Source organism: Cynara cardunculus (assembly GCF_001531365.2).
Source record: "Cynara cardunculus var. scolymus isolate 2C chromosome LG 12, CcrdV1, whole genome shotgun sequence".
Taxonomy (NCBI): domain Eukaryota; kingdom Viridiplantae; phylum Streptophyta; class Magnoliopsida; order Asterales; family Asteraceae; genus Cynara; species Cynara cardunculus.
Window position 1 is genome coordinate 13,618,411 of NC_037539.1, and position 16,736 is coordinate 13,635,146.

Below are 16,736 nucleotides of genomic sequence, written 5' to 3' on the forward strand. Positions count from 1 at the left end.
GCCCTCAAGGATTCTGCATCCCAGGGGGAGCAAAAGGAAGGAGAGTCTGCTCCATCAAAGAACCAGGACTACAAGTCGAAAGGCAAAGCGGTTGCTGAAGAAAGGAATCTAAAGGTACTTTTCAATATCTCTCAACCCATGTTTGAAGATCTACCTCTCAGGTAGTAGTCAATTCTTTGTATCAACTTCAAATTCCATCAACTACTTGCGGTCGACTAGAGTGGGTCCCTGAAAACCCTGTCTCTAGTGCTCCCACCGACCAGCAGATGGCTCAGTTAAAGGAGTCACTCGACCAGACTAGAGTAAAAATCCCTCTCCGTACCTCTAGTGGTGGTGAGTTTGACTTCCTTTCAGAAACTGAAAGAATCGAGGCATTAAGGGCTGAAGAAGAACTTGAGCTTCAGAGGAAGCAGACTGAAAACAACTTAAAGCTGGCCAAGCCACTAGCTGAGAAGATTCTGCCCAAGAGAAAGTCCAAGAAGAAGGTGAACGTTGTCCAAGCCCAGGCTAAACTTCTTTCCATTGCAGAAGCTGAGCATGAGAAGAACCTAAAGCTGGTGGAAAAGGACAAGCGATGGAGCGAAGCAAAGCTGAAGAAAAGAGTCAGTCCCAGCCCGATCATCAGCGTCAGCATCAGCAGACGTTCAAAAGACGGTGGAACACTGGTCTCAATGCTCATCACTAGGGACAATCTCGATGTCATCACCGAGTATCCTTCCTACCTTGGCCAATATGGATACAGCGAATGGATGGAGATCAGGCAAGCCATTCAGCGATCCAAGTCAAGACATAAGGCGATTATCGAGAACACCATCAACGATCTCATCAAACGGAGTCCAGTTATGTCGCAGTCCCTAACAGGCCTTCTCTGAAGAAAGGTGGGAAGAAGAAACAAAAGCTCTCTGATCCTAATGATGGACCATTCCTTAGGAACGAACATGAAACAATGTTCTCCTTAGATGAAATCCTGAAGGGTCATGAGAGTATAGACATTTCTATGCTGAATCTTGACTTGCCAGATAAGGATCCCTATACACCTAACACTGTGCATTTCAAACCTGAGTTAGGAGTTATATTCTTTGACTATGAAGGTGAATTCAAATTTCAGAGAATTTCATAGCTACATCTATGTCTAATGGGTCATCTGGTTTACCTCTTACTCTGGATAGATGATAGCATGTCTGGAAAAGTCATGGACTTGAAGATACGAAGGGAATGCCTACATCGAAGAAACCTTGGTGAAAATGTACCTAGCTACATAGATCTGAGTGTTCTAGATTAATTTCTCTTTGTAATATTGTTCACTTTTCCTTGTAAATCTATTTTACTATGTCTACTTTTAGTGATTAATCTTCTAGTCTGTAAGTATTAGACATGTACTAAAGTACTTGTAATATTAACAATGATAATAAAATGAGTATTTCTTGTACTTCACTGAAAAAGATCCCTGAAAAAAGTAATAAGGACACAAGTCTATGAGTTCCAGTGTTACTTTTTACATTCACTGACAATATATAAGTCAGTGAATAAGCTTTAGTTTCAGTTTTCATCATTGTAATTTTCACTTAGATATAACTTAAAGAAAATTCTCAAGCTAAGACTGACTCACTGAAAAAGATCCCAAAATAGTAAAAAGGGACATGTACTTTATATGTAACTTTTCCTTACTGTTATTTGATAAGACAACTTTCTTTATGTTGTCTTGTTATCATCAAATAGGGGGAGATTGTTGATCCTCTCTCTCAGTGATTTGATGATAATCCCTTTTCACTTGTACGTTGTATTTATGTTTCTGTCTTTTCAGTTCCAACAATCATCACTGAGCCTGTTCAGTGATCGCTGAAGAACCTGTATTGTAATTCAATCAGAGACAGCGATACTTCAAGAAGACAACACTCACACCAAAGAACCTTAAGCCAAAGTCGAAGACTGAAACTGAAGATTAGAGACTGGCGAGTACGTGATATGAAGCGGTACTCAGTGATTACAAGTCTGTCTATATATGTGTGAAGACTGCTCAAGCCTCAACGGATACTGAAGAGACCTCCAGGTTATTCCAGCATTCAACGAACAAAGGAAGCTTTGCCAAGCACGATTGTTGTTGTCTTGTCCTTATGCACACAAAGGACAAACCCATACCCTTTCTAAATGTTAGTACGGTACGGAGCCGACTGGTTGACTCTATTACCCACCAACTTTAGGTAAGGATGTCTGCTCATGAATAGTCTTTTTGTACTATTCACTGTAGCAAAGGACAAGCCTTCATCTTAAGGCTTGACACGCACTCTAACCCTACCATATTGCATTAAATGAACATTTAATGCATTGGGTATAAATAGAAGTATTTCTTCTCCATGCAGAGTGTGTGCGCAACACACTCTCTTAACCTAATTCTTACTTTGAGCAATCTAGAGCTTAAGTAAAAGAAATTTTCTTTACAACATCTCTTTTCTTATTTGCTAAGATTATGTGTGTAACCAAAGATTGTTTAGATAGCTTTTTTTACCTTATCTTTCTGCAAACAGTCTTGTAAAATTTGTATTGATCTTCTCTTATCAATATACATTTTAAATTTGAAAATTTTATGTTTGTATTCATTCCTCCCTTCTACAAACTGTTATACATATCTTGTAGACCCTCAAGGGACCAACAATAAGGGCAACAAGATTTAAATGTTGCCTTCATGATTACTCTAGGAGAAAGGAAAGGGTAGAAGTCGGAATGCTTAACGAAGGCATTGTATGGGTTAGATGCCACAAGATGTTGATGCCACAATAAGTCAAGACACACCAAGGGCGGTGGGACATTGAGAATTTAGTTGAGATATCTAAGTAATAAAGGGGAGGCATAGATATATGTGAGGGGGTATATGTTAATGATCAGGTCATATATTTGACGAGTCAATTCAATAGGGGTTCGTATATTGTTACTAGACCATAAGGCATGAGATTATGGGGTAAGTGAGAATTCTATAGAAACATAATTGGAATGTATTATGATTTGAGGGACAAAGTACTAGATATATTGGAGAAAGTGGTATCGAGAATGATTACAAGCTAGTCAGATTTGACGTCATTGTCCAGAATATCTACAAGGACTAATTAGATGTTCGATGTGCTCGTGACATGATCAATCTTGTAGGGTGGAGAATATGAGATGGGTTAACAAGTGAATAAAATTTTGATACTATTAAATAATAATGTTTAAAGTAAGTTCTATAAATAGAAACTTACAATAACCATCGATGAGTAGTACTTCAACCCTATTGTGGCATATGGAGTTGCAACGAACTCAAAACGAATGGGGTCACGGGTTTGGGGCCTTTGACTTTTGCAGATGGAATTTGTCGTGTATGTATATACGTTCATTTAAAATATATATAATATTATCATATTGATTATTTTTTATTTTCGAAATGAAAAATGAGAATAAAATGAAAAAGACTAAAATTCTCCTTAATAGTTTTTAAAGATGTTAGAGAGAGCGACCAATTCTAAGAAAACGAAAAAGCTCACATACCCGGAGGACAACCTTCTTTGGATCAAACGATCAAATTGCATGTTGCCTATTAAGTTGAGTTGCATCACATCCATCATCGCTTTTAGCACAACCCATAATTTCTCGATGTAACGTCTCAACATCAAAATTCTTGTTGTCGTAAGGAAACGTTGACACCTTTTACATTATGCCTTTCATTTCCCACTTTGAAGAACCAACAAATCAAATCCATTCCAAACACACGAATTTAGTCCATGCATGGCAAGCACTTGAACAATGGAATCGGTGGGGGATGAAGTGGTATTGTCGGGTAATGCCATCTCTAATTTGTTGAAACAAAAATGACATCATTAAACCAATAGTTAACCAACTAAGCTGAAATCACGAATTATAACAAACATTGAGAGGTCATTTAACGTTTGTGAGTTTAATAATTTTTCGACATATTATTATTATTATATAATTTGATAAATTTACCAAACGAATTATTAACAAGTCTTGTGATATCCACTTCTAACATTTATTCCGCGTTTTGCCCCGTTGAAAATGCGAGAAATTTACGAGTCAACGAACCGGTGGTCAGATTCGTATCAAACGCCAAGGAAACGCAGACTTTGCTTCCTTCCGCAGCCGTCAACCTTCTTCCCACTGAACCCTTCTCTTAGCTTCATCTCCAAGAAAATCATAGCAATCCACCTTATTCATCGTCTTTGGATGGAGCATATCATATTTATGGGTTTTCTTGATCTCATCCTCATCTAGACAGATTATCAAACACTTGGTGTGCGCCATTCTTTTACAAGAAAGAACAAATAACCAGATCGGGACGGAAGAGCAATGGTTCTCCCGCTATTGAAGCTTGGAACGCTCGCATTAAAAACTTTAAGCAAACCCATTGCCAGCAGGCTCAAACAACAAGCTGCCCTTCACCCCAAGTTTCGAACATCGATAATTAGTTTCGCGCAGGTAGTCAACTGCTTCCACTGCTTCACATTCGTACTGATTCTTCGTTTCTGTTTCTGTCTGTGTATTTGATTGTTTGATTAAGCATATGGGCTTTTATAATTGATGAGGGAACCTTTATTTCTTTCTATCTATCTATAATTGAACTGGTAGGAGTGTACATGTACTCGTTGTCATTGGGTATTAGGGTTTATTCTATATTTCACTGCTTTTAGTCATATCAAAGTGTAATGGTACCAAAATCGTAAAATGTAGAGCTAGACTTCGCGTAGGTCAACTAATAATTCTTTTTACGAGCAATATTTTCCACATTAGATTGCAGTTGAGCTGAAACATGAAAAATTAACCCCTCCATTCCAAAATGTTAGTCATTTAAGGTTTTGCTACAATGACTTAGAAATGTATGTAATCCTCATATATAATAAAATAAAATAAAATTTCCATTTTTATGCTTGTGAACTGCACAAGTTTTAAAATTTTTTGATAAGGAGAGATTCATCATATCAGCTATGTTGTAAGAGGCAAAACGTTGGGCGATGAAAAAGGTGCATGCGAGAAAGTTGGAAGTTGCAAAAAAGAGCATGCTCCGATGGACCTATGGCTGGACCATGTTGGACAGGATATCAAATGAGGTCTTCTGAACAGAGTTAGGACTTAGGAGTAGCGACTATCATGGATAAATTGAGAGAGGGAAGACTGGTAGTGGTGGTTTGGGAACACATTTGTAGGAGGCATATGTCAGCCCGGTGCGTGAGGGTGGAGAGCACAATGGTCGAAGGGGTGAGGAGTGGCAAACCAAGGAGGATGTGGGATGAGCACTTGAGACTGGATATGGCGACTTTAGGCATTTTTGAAGACATGACCTCAAATAGGAGTTTGTGGAGATGTAGGACTAAGGTAGCTGATTCTATCAGGTTGGTGTTATTGTAGTCAGGGGAGGGGGGGTTGGAAAGGTAGAGGTTAGGATGGGGGAGCAGCTAGAGTCCTGAGATAGGTAGGGTCTTTTTTCTTGTTTTCAGTGCCTGTTCTTTCTGCTTACGCTTTTTTGCAAGTCGGGTGTCTTCATGGAAACAACCTTCTTACTCTTTGGAGGAAATGTTTGCCTGCATCATACCCTTCTCAAACCCTACTTTCTGTGAGATTTACTTGGCTTGTTTGGTTTGGTTTAAATATAAATAGAAATCGTGAATGCGTTATATTAGCTAAAGCCTAAATGACTTAACATCATGGAAAATTTTGAATGGCCAGGGTACCAACATTGTCACACCTGCTAATGTAATGGAATTTGTGGCTAAAGTACATTTTTGTTGATCACAATTTTGATTTTACAACCCAATGTAGTGAAATATCCTTACACCATAGAAATAACACACTAAAATAAAGGAATTTGTGGCCAAAACACATTTTTGTTGATCATAATTTTGATTTTACAGCCCACTATTGTGAAAGATTCATACACCATAGAAATAACACTAAAGGTAAAAACTTTAAACGCTATATAGTCGAAATGATTCATAGCCATTGTTGCAGAATTTGGTGATGAGTGATATAAATTATGAAAGATGATGCATCATTTGGAGCTTGCAATATCTTCTTGTATGTTTTGGGCACTGTTTTCCAGACAAGGAATAAGCATGAGCTTTTGATTTTGTTGGGACTCAAATAAGTGTCTAGGAAACAGAAAATCAATCTTCTCACTCATATTTTATTCAACATGTTTCTCTTCTTGAGCATTGGTAGTATTGGCTTCGGGTTTGGTGGCTTCTCCCAAAGTAGTATGATGATCTTCCCAATCTTTTTGTTTCATGCTGTTTGAAAATCAACTATTTGTGTTTGGACCTTAGCTAGGCAATTGAGTACTTTCGGACAAGCTAATTTCTTAAGAAAATCCTTTTATTGTGGGAATTGAAAGTGGAGAAGGAATAGAAGTGGTTGGCTTTTTGGGAAGACCTATGATTAAGGCTATCAAGGTGGCGTTGTCCCAAAACTTGAAAATTCCAGGTTTTCCCTTTGATAGTGTAGGACATGAAACATGATACAGAAAGGGTATAGAATTGGTGAGAAAAGCAAAAGAAAGCAGAGACTAAGATATTTCGCCTACCCTTGCAAGATCATCCATGGGAGCCAAACTCACAAAATTATCAAATGTAAAAACAATGTAGAGTTTTACGTCCAGCAGAGCTAATGATGGATAAAAAACTAAATAATTATCTTAACTAATGTAGCTAAATGTTACGGCTGATAATTATCCTGATAGCGACCAGAATAATGAAAGCGTAAGAACCTTTTGGAGTTCTATACCTAGCAGAACTACAAATGGATGAAAGAACCCAAGCAATTATCCTGATTAATGTATCTAAACGTTACACCAGAATAATCAAATTGTAAGAACATTTTGGAGTTCTAGACCTAGCGAAGCTACAAATGAATGAAAAAAAACTAAAATAATCATCCTAACTAATGTGTAGCTAAATGTTAAAGCTGATAATATCATAACAACCAAAATAGTTAACCTAAACTCTGGCTTACATAAGCACTCTAATTTGTTCCCTGGTATCTTATCAAATAAATAAACTTATGTATCTCTAGATGACAATACATAATTGTCCATTGTTTATTTCTTCAAATTGCCACCAACACCCTTACCGTTCCCATCACGTTGTCTGACTTTAAGATCGTGCTAGGTGCTTATAAGTCAAATGTAACATCCCATTCTCCACATTGGCATATGACATATATTTCATATAAAAGAAATATAGAGTACACCACATAGGTCCACTAGTACAAGGAATATCTACATAATTTACTACTGAAAAATTCCAAAAGAATATCCCTGTACTACACATGTATATCAACATGTAACTTCAAAATATAACATGCAACAGGCTAATCTTCGAAAGGCAGATAAAACACATAAGGAAAATAATCATATTTTCCCCTTCCCCTTAATATCCTGAGACCCCGTTGCTCCTGCAATGCACATTTTCAAAATAAAATGAGGGTTAGACCGAAAGGTCTAGTGAGAAAATCTCTTCTTTGCAATTACAGGGTGAAGATCATCAAATCCTGTTTAAAACATCTTTTGCAAATAAATAATTAAATTTCAGCAAAAGGATGCAAATTTGCTTGCTACTCAAATTATAAAACAAACAGATTCTCATAATACATAAACACATTCCCTGAAATTTGTATCTCTTAATAGAACACTAAGTTATAAAATTCCTCTGGTTTAACGGGCCAGAACTTCTCTGTCCCTTAAGGAACATAGCTCTTCTCTTAAACCGGTCCCTCTAGTTGATCAGAGCTTTTGCTCTTACCAACCAGAGCCTCTGTACCTTCCCCCAAATGTACAAGTCTAATCTCAAGCAGAGACCCTCTGGACAACCAGAGCCTCTGGTCCAACATTTGATTTTTGAAGAAAAGAATAGTAAAACGATAACCAGAGCTCCTCTGGCTCTTTACTTTATAAAAGATATTTAAAAGAATTTGATTTAGAAAAGATTTAGTTTTAAAAGACAGAGTTCAACTAAAGAGCTCGCATACAAAACTCAAACGCATAATGCGTACATACCATTTTCATGATACAGAGCCTCTATATAATACATACAGAGCCTCTGGGTCATGAAACCCCAAAATACTTAGGAAGAATTCCCACACAACCAGAGGTCGTCTGGTCCATCATAAAGACCAACCAGAGCCCCTCTGTATCTTCGCAAACTTGTATAAAAACTATTTGGAATCATAGGCAATTAATGCCTCTGGCTATAAATCATTTTCCTCTTCAATAACATCAATGTTATTATTTCCATAAGAGCAACGCCTCTAAATCATCAAATCACGAAGAAATGCTGATTTGGAATTATTGCGTCTCATGGTGGTAATAACAAAAAGTTATAATGTTAATCACACCCGCAAATGCCACCCTTATATTCATATGTACACCTCTCCTTAATATGCCACCTTTATTCCCTCTTTAAGACAGGGTTTTTTCCCAGAAAAGACTTACGTCACCACGTCTGGAAGTACCCAGTTCCATACCAAAACAGACTTATGTCACCATGTCTGGGGGAACTATTTCTCAAAACAGAGTTTCGTACCAAAACAGAAGAAACATTTCTCAAAACAGAGTTTCGAACCAGAACAGACTTATGTCACCATGTCTGGAAGAAATATTTCTCAAAACAGAGTTTCGTAGCAGAACAGACTTATGTCACCACATTTGGAAGAAACATTAGTATTTTTTTTCCCAGTTCATAAAAATATATAAAATACCTTTTTTACAATATATAACAGTTTAAAACTGTTTAAGCACCTTTGTGAATTACCACCATTTTAAAACACAAGTTTTGGCAATAAACCCCTTCATCGTTCAACTCTTATCCGGACAACACTGTCTGACAAGCTTATCCGGACAACCTTAGCCGGACACTGCTGTCCGGACAACACTTAACCGGATGCACCCTTATCGGAGAACATAGTGTCCGGATATAGTTCTCACTGGTCAACACTTAACCCCTACAAACATTATACAACACAATGAGCGATGAGTAATTAACCGGACAACGTTATGTCCGAAAGAGTCCTTATCGTACAAGGCTATGTCCGATAAGACCTCATCGTTCAACACATAAATTACTAAAACTCCTCACCGGCCAAAGCTTAGCCGGTAAGGACCCTCATCGGACATCACTTGTCCGATTACAAGTTCTTATCGGTCATTGAGGATCAACAAGAACATATACAATATTTAAAATACATACATAAGCATTTCAAAGCTTATAAACCAGTAATCAAAATAGATTCAAGGCTGTTTTTGATAAAGTAAAACTCACCTTTGCAAGCAAAGATTTTTGAAGAAGAAAACAGCAGATCAAATCAGCTTCTACTTCGATCCCCAAAAATCCAGTTTCCAAATATAGCAGAAATCCACACGATTTCACTTACTGTATCAATTTCCCCAAAATGGCAAGGAAGAACTTGCCTTTAAAAAATTTCCCTATTTATACCTTCCTTAAGAGGAAGGCGGTCTTATAAAAGAATTATGAAATTCTTTTTCTTTACTTAACCCATCACCAATGCATAGAATATGCATGTACACACATGCACACACACACACACAACTTCATAACTTTAATTCATGCATGCACATGTAATAACGACATACATGTATAATTTTATGCATGCATATTCATAAAACATGCATACACATTTCCATACATGTAATATCCACATATATTTCCGTGCATACATACAACTTTTCATGCATAATACATATACATACCTTCCATGCATGAAAAATATACGCACACTCACATATTAATTTCATGTAAGCATGTATCCACATGATCAATTATAGCAATTAATGAAATATTTACGTTATCATATAATGAGGTATCATATAATAATTACCTTAGGTGCATAACCAGGACCCGGTTATCACATCAAAACCAGTTAACATATATCCAATATTGATCATCATGTTAGTGCTTGTCATCCTCTTAATAGTCACTTTCTCCCTATCGTGAACGACATATCACTGATACAGATTTGTCTTTGTAGCTTTTCAACCTTCAACGTCAGGCTTCTCTAATAATTAATGCTCATTATTATCATGATATATGTTTTGTAGGACGAAAGAAGTTGAAATTTTTTCGCAGACTTTAAAGCCATGGGTGCTTTTTCAAAGATAGCTATAATGCAATGAGATCTTAAGATGTGGCTGTCTTTGAGGCTCATCTTGTTATCCTTGCTGTAGTTCCTTAGAAAAATGAAAAGTTAAATTGTTCCTTTATTTAACCTACAACTACCAAACATCTCCTCTCTTCTATCTTTAACATCCCCAGGCATAATACTACATTGGTAGTTACTTTTTTGAGTTTTTGGTACAGTTTTGAGTTTTTGCTCAAGTGTTGGTTCATCTTATGACACAAGTACCTACATTGTAGATTAGTACCTTTCTGTTTGTATTTCTAAACATTATGAATGTTGCTTGACTTCTGTTGCCTGCTTCTGCTGCAACATATTCCATCTTTGGATTTTGTATATAGACCAATTTCAAATTATGTGTTCCCTTGGTGTTGTGTAATGGAACAGGCAAACCACCGGCTAACAACAACAATACAAAGGCGAATTTATGGACATGCAACAGATGTTGAAATTCGGCCCTTGAATGAGGAGAAAGCCGTGCAGGCAGCTGGGGACCTTATTAGCGAACTCTTTGTTTTCGCGGTATACAGTTTGCTGCTAATATCTTCTTCATGGTGTTAACTTTTTTTCAAGTCTCCTAATTTACCAGTAGTTAGAGAAGAGTTGCACATACCAGAAGAAAGAAATGCCAGGAACCTCAAATGTGGTAAAAGAACTGATGCAAAGAGTAGTAACTTTTGGCCTTTGCGAAGATAAATGATGCAAGATCTAGGGACACTGATTAATTTGATACAGCAAAAGGATAACGCCCGCTACCAAATTATCAGTTCACAATCAGAAAGCTCGTATAAGGCTGTGATTACTTTTTTTGTGCTTTTCAATCTGAACATCAATGTTAAAAAGTGAAAACCTTGATCCTTAATGGTTTGGGAATGATACATAAAGTTGAAGAATGGCCTAATTGCTGGCCTGCTGGGTACATAAATTTCCAAGTAATTAGAGTCGTTGAAATCACGTGTGCCATTTAAGAGAAGCTTGTTAAAGTGAAAATCTTACCATTTATTGGAAGAAGAACATGGAAAAATCTCTACATGAGTAAAATGGAAGTAGCTGCTTTTAGGACTAGAAAATCACTAACGCTACACCTTTGACTGGTCAAAAGAAACATGATTTCTTAAAATGCAAGTTCAATTAACAATTTGGTTTCCTTAAGTTTTGAAATGGTTCTGATATTTATTAAATTCTAGATGATACTAAAGCTGACTACCACATTTTGTCAAGTCTTACGAAAAATGTCCTATCCTAGAGTTGCTACACAAACTTTACCTGAGCATCAGCTTGTCCAGCCTAGATTTCTTCCATGTTTTATCACCGTGCATGCCAACTTATCTAGTGAAGGAGGGATTTGCATGTTTCATATCATCATATGTTCAGAGGAGTTAAATAGTCCTAGAAGCGTTAACTAACCAATAGACCAAGAGTTAAACCACTTTGTTTTCTTTGACCATAGTTTCATTTGTCAAAACTATTGGCACTGACCTAATTTTTCCTAACCAATCTGTGTGGCCTTAGAATCAACGTTCACCTGCAAGAGAATGAACTACTAGACAAGAGTGCAAGAGACAAGTTTGTAGTGAGAACTTAAGAGCACACTTCGTTGGTTTATTTTAACTACAATTAATAACTTCTCTGACCCTCCCCTCCCATTGGATGGATGTATTGATGGGGTAGATGAGAGCATTGGTGCATGTGTTACAAATGAAAGCTCTTCTTTTTTTATGGGAGACTGCACCTCCTAAAGTTACAATAATAAGAGTATTCTAGAAAGCTCTAAGATACAATAAAATCCAAGAATATCTTGGACGACACTAGACATCCCTACAGCTTTCTAAAGAAATTTGTAACCAATGCTCGTTATCAAATTTGTAACCAATGCTCGTTATCTCTCCTTGCAAACTCATGCGATGTCTGCATCGCAGATCTCCGTTCTTTTTTACACCATATGCTAATCGAAGTACTTGATTACATACAAGATTTTGTCTTAAATATGGTCCATTCTCTCTTTTACTTAACCCTTGTTTGAGAATATCCAACATAACATGTATTCCATACATAAAAAAGTGCTTGGTACTCGCATCAAGTAATCAAGCATAATGCGGTAGACATAGTCAACTCCTGGAGTGTGGTATATTTTTCTTCCTGTGGCATACTTCATGAGATAAATGGTTGAAGGAGAATAGCTAACTCATCATGTCTTTGTTTACTGTATCTAAACATAAAAAAGGTTCCGACTTCACAGAGAGTGGTCAAACCGATTGGTAACAAGGCTAGTATAGCAGCCTACTAGAGTCCGATCTTATTATTCAATCAGATTACTCAAAATAGAGAAGTTGGTTGCAGGAACCTCATGTTAAGTTTATTCTGATTGATTAATTAATTTATTTTATTCTCTTATGATCTGGAATCATCATTTACTTATGAACGTTGCTGATGATGTAATACTTGTCCTAGTACATTTTTCGTTTGAATTCAATTGATAGGTTTTGATGGTAAAGAGATTATATCTTTTAACTTTAAGGAGCTCAAGAAACGGTCACATGAATCTTGTACACAACTTCTAGCAGTACAAAATATTAACTATTTGATCTTAGCAAAAACAAGAAGTTATTTGTTTCATGGTGAATGACTACAGGGATGGGTTTTATGTTCACATTTTAGTATTTTGCAGTCCACTTAAAGCAGTTATTAGTTGGTCATGTGTTCACGAAAAGAGTGATACCGTGTTTCTATTGCAGATGGGCTGACTTAAAAAAATTCGTGGATCCTAAGGCCTACAGAAAAAGGAGTTGATAACTACATTATATTTTGTAACAGCCACAGGTGCTTCAAATAAAACTGTACCGATGGAAAATTCATAGCAAGATTTATATTAATTTTGCATTTGAAAAGTACTAGGTTTGAGGAAGAACGGAGTATCAAACAACTACTATTTCAATTAGCTTTTTGTTTACCTTAAATGACCAATTAATGTAACTTGACCTCTACATCTATTCAACAAGATTATCAACAATGATTTGCAATTAACCAATCTTTGAAATTTTATTTAAAATAAATGGATATGTAGCAAGTTTTAAATGATTTAATGGTAGCTTACGTTTTAAACTTGCAAATAGGTTGCAGGAGCCGCCCTTGTTTTTGAGGTGCAAAGAAGTTCTAGATCAGAAGCCAAAAAGGAGGAACTCCGCAGACAAGAAATGGAGGTAACGTTTTGATCTTTGTCTATCTGAACGTGCAAGATAAGGTCAGGTTCATCCTGACGGATACCACCTTACATCACTAACAAACAAGGACTTAAATTAATTGAGGTTCCCTTTATGTTCTTTTATGAAACCAAAGAGTTTTATGGCTGCTAAATATCCTTTAACCATCGAAATTATATGCTGCTTACCCAAAAACTAATATCATGAATTGGGGACACAAGCTAAATATGAAAATACCCATCAAACAACTGAGATTAGGCATGCCCAAGAAATTTTAGCATGCCTCTTATAGAATAATATATCTATGCTATTTAATCGCATTTAGCTTCATTCTGGGGCAAGATCTTTTTTGTATACGTTTAATGATATCAAGTACCAAAAAGCAAAGATGAAAGTTCAAGTCATGCAGTTTTCTCTTCTGTCAAATTGTATTTTCAGTTACTAAATGATGGTTTTGGTGTTTTTGCTGTTTAACTTGTTTCCGGTGGAAGCATTTTGTCATCCTATATCTTATGTGATATTATGGTTTCAAAAGGCTGATATTGGTTGATATATTTCTTAAGCCAACCTCCAAGGGTGGCCAACTCATCAATTGGGCTTCAATTTTAAATGCAACATCCTATGTACTAGCCCTTTAGAACCAAAAGTTTTAGAAAAGTTTCTCAAAAGTATGCTTTCTACAACTTATTTCAATCCGGGGTCTTCACATAAACAGCCTCTTTACCCCTTGGGGTAGAGGTAAGGTCTGTGTATATCTAACCCTGCCCTGACCCTACTCAGTGAGGAGTCATTTGTTTGGTTTGATTTATCCTTTGTACAAATCTTTTTCCTATCTCAAGCCCACTTGAAGATGTTTGCTGATGCAAAACCGAAAAAAAGAACAAACCACTTGGCCAATACATATTTTATAACTCAAGATCACCACATCACATGCAATAATTCTAGGCATGGATCTGTTAATTTTTCTGTTGTTTCTAGAGCTACAAAAACTAGCTATCTGAGCCATCAGTTTTCTGCTATAGGTTATGAAACAACGAGACGAAGATTTAGCAGAAGAGGTCGAATGTCTGAAGCAAAAACTTCAAGAACTTGAGCAGCTTGCTAAAGGAAAAGGGCTTGCAGGTGTTTTCAACTTCAAAAATATTCAAACCCAAACTGCTAATTCAACCAATCCAGCTTGATCTGACCCTACTAATGCTTTTCACTACAAGCAAATCCAATCATAGATGCTATTAGATATATCTAGTGCACTTCATGGGGTATTGATTGATTAAGATCTTTAGATGGAAACCTTCATTCTTGATTACCATCTTGTGCTGATACTATTCATTATGGCACCCAAGTCCTTAACTGTTCCATTCCCAAATAAAGGGTTGATCAGTCATTTCATGTAGCAGGCCAAAACAGAAGTTTGGCGGTTTATACGTGCTTGAGACAGCCATTAACCATTTACCAGATTTTGGGTAATGATTCCTTTATGTACTTGATACAATTTTATTTACTATACGGAGTAACGGATATAAGATGAAACTATCGTTATCGGGTGTATAGGTGGGATATCTTGAGTGCATAATGTTTATGCTCATATGAATATGATCTGATCTTTTGAGAAAGAACGAATATTTGGGCACAAGATGCTTGTTGTTTTTTTGATAGTTGTTTATACTCTTCTTTAAAAAGATGAACTTTGGTGCTTTCAAGACTTTTCCGTATGAAATGGATGGAGGATCAAGAATTGACCAGAAAGAATCTATTTAATGGTAGTGGGTGGATGGGTGTCCCTTTATGCCTTTCTTCCACTTTTCTCAAAATAATTGTTCTAAGTGCTTATTCCCATGATTAATTATACCAAATACAACTCATTATATTTTGATACATATTTAGGATTGGATTGGATTGGATTGGATTGGCTTGGTTTGGTTAAGGTTAAGGGGCCGTTTACCCAATTGCTTATTCGGTAAGCGCTTACCGATAGGAGTCAACACTATGATTTGTTTTGATGCACAAGATTTTAGTACATCAAAACATATCGAATGCAACAATTTACTGGGTAAGCGCTTACCTGGGTAAGAGTCGTCATCCTCACTTACCGGGTAAGACTCTCCATCATTCTCATCGCTCTTACCCGGTAAGATTCTTAGCCTTCTCATGTTCATCCGATAAAAAAATTTACCCGGTAAGCACTTACCAAATAAGTGTTTAGTAAACGGCACCTAAAACTAGTTACAAGGGATAATAGAAATTTCTGTTTTTATTTGGAGCTATAAATAATTTCATAACTTAATATTTATGTTTGAAAATAATTTATAGGAATTTTAGAAAATTGTGGCATTTTTTGTATTTATAATTATATATAAATAAAATATTATTTGATTGGAATAGATAACACAGTTATTTAAAACAAATAAGTAAGAAACCAACAAGTAGCTAATATATTTAAGTGGTTGTTTACTCCAAATACTTACTCGGTAAGCATTTACTAGTAGAAGTCAATATTATAATCTATTTTACCAGATAATATTGTAATATATTAAAACGGTATCGTATGCACAATTTACCCGGTAAACGTTTGCCTGTGTACGAGTCCTTACCATCACTTACTCGGTAGGACCTCTCTATCCTTATTATCGTTCTTATCGGATAAGATTTTCCAGTCATTGCCATGTGCATCAAGTGAGAAAATTACCGGATCAACACTTACCGGATAAATGTTTAGTAAATGACTCCTTAATAAACGGACCAGTTACACTCGACCCGTATTTTTTCTTCTGAAAACCGGAATTAGTTACAATAGAGTTTATTCAAGCAACTGAAGATTGGGAGTGATCCAAGGACTGAGCGATTAACCACTTTGTCCACCTATATATATCCAACTTGAAAGAAAATTTGGAATGTATACAAACATATACTCTATCTCAAGAGATAAAACGATGTTAACAATAATAAAGCCGTTTCAAGATATTCCATTTGTGTATTTTACAAATATGGTAGAACCAGATACATAACAATTGTAGCATCTAAGATTGTCTGCATGTTTTCTTTTTTATGTAGTTGGATTTATATTGTAAATCAATTAAATATGTTTGAACCCTGAATTTTTTTTTTGACATATTTATTTATCATGTTAACAAAATACACATTATATAACAATTATATTTAATCTCTTGTTTGAAGGGATTGGAATTTTAGCAAAGTTACTTATGATTCAACGACCAATCAAAAATGGGAAATATCATCATAGAAAAGTATGTCAAGTCGACGAGATTCTATCCCTTTTTCATACCATCTTGACTTAATAACATATTAATTATGATTAAATTTGTATCTATATCTTTTGCACGTGTTAATATTATACAACAGACTAACTAA

General features: G+C 36.0%; 1 protein-coding gene across 1 annotated transcript; it reads left to right on the forward strand.

Moving 5' to 3' along the window:
• Nucleotides 1-4,072: 4,072 nt before the first annotated feature.
• On the forward strand, nt 4,073-15,017 carry LOC112522836 (OPA3-like protein). Its single transcript, XM_025132150.1, has 4 exons — nt 4,073-4,464; nt 10,555-10,689; nt 13,281-13,367; nt 14,390-15,017. The coding sequence occupies exons 1-4, from the start codon at nt 4,336-4,338 to the stop codon at nt 14,546-14,548; spliced, it is 510 nt and encodes a 169-aa protein (XP_024987918.1). The 5' UTR covers nt 4,073-4,335; the 3' UTR covers nt 14,549-15,017.
• The last annotated feature ends 1,719 nt before the right edge of the window (nt 15,018-16,736 follow it).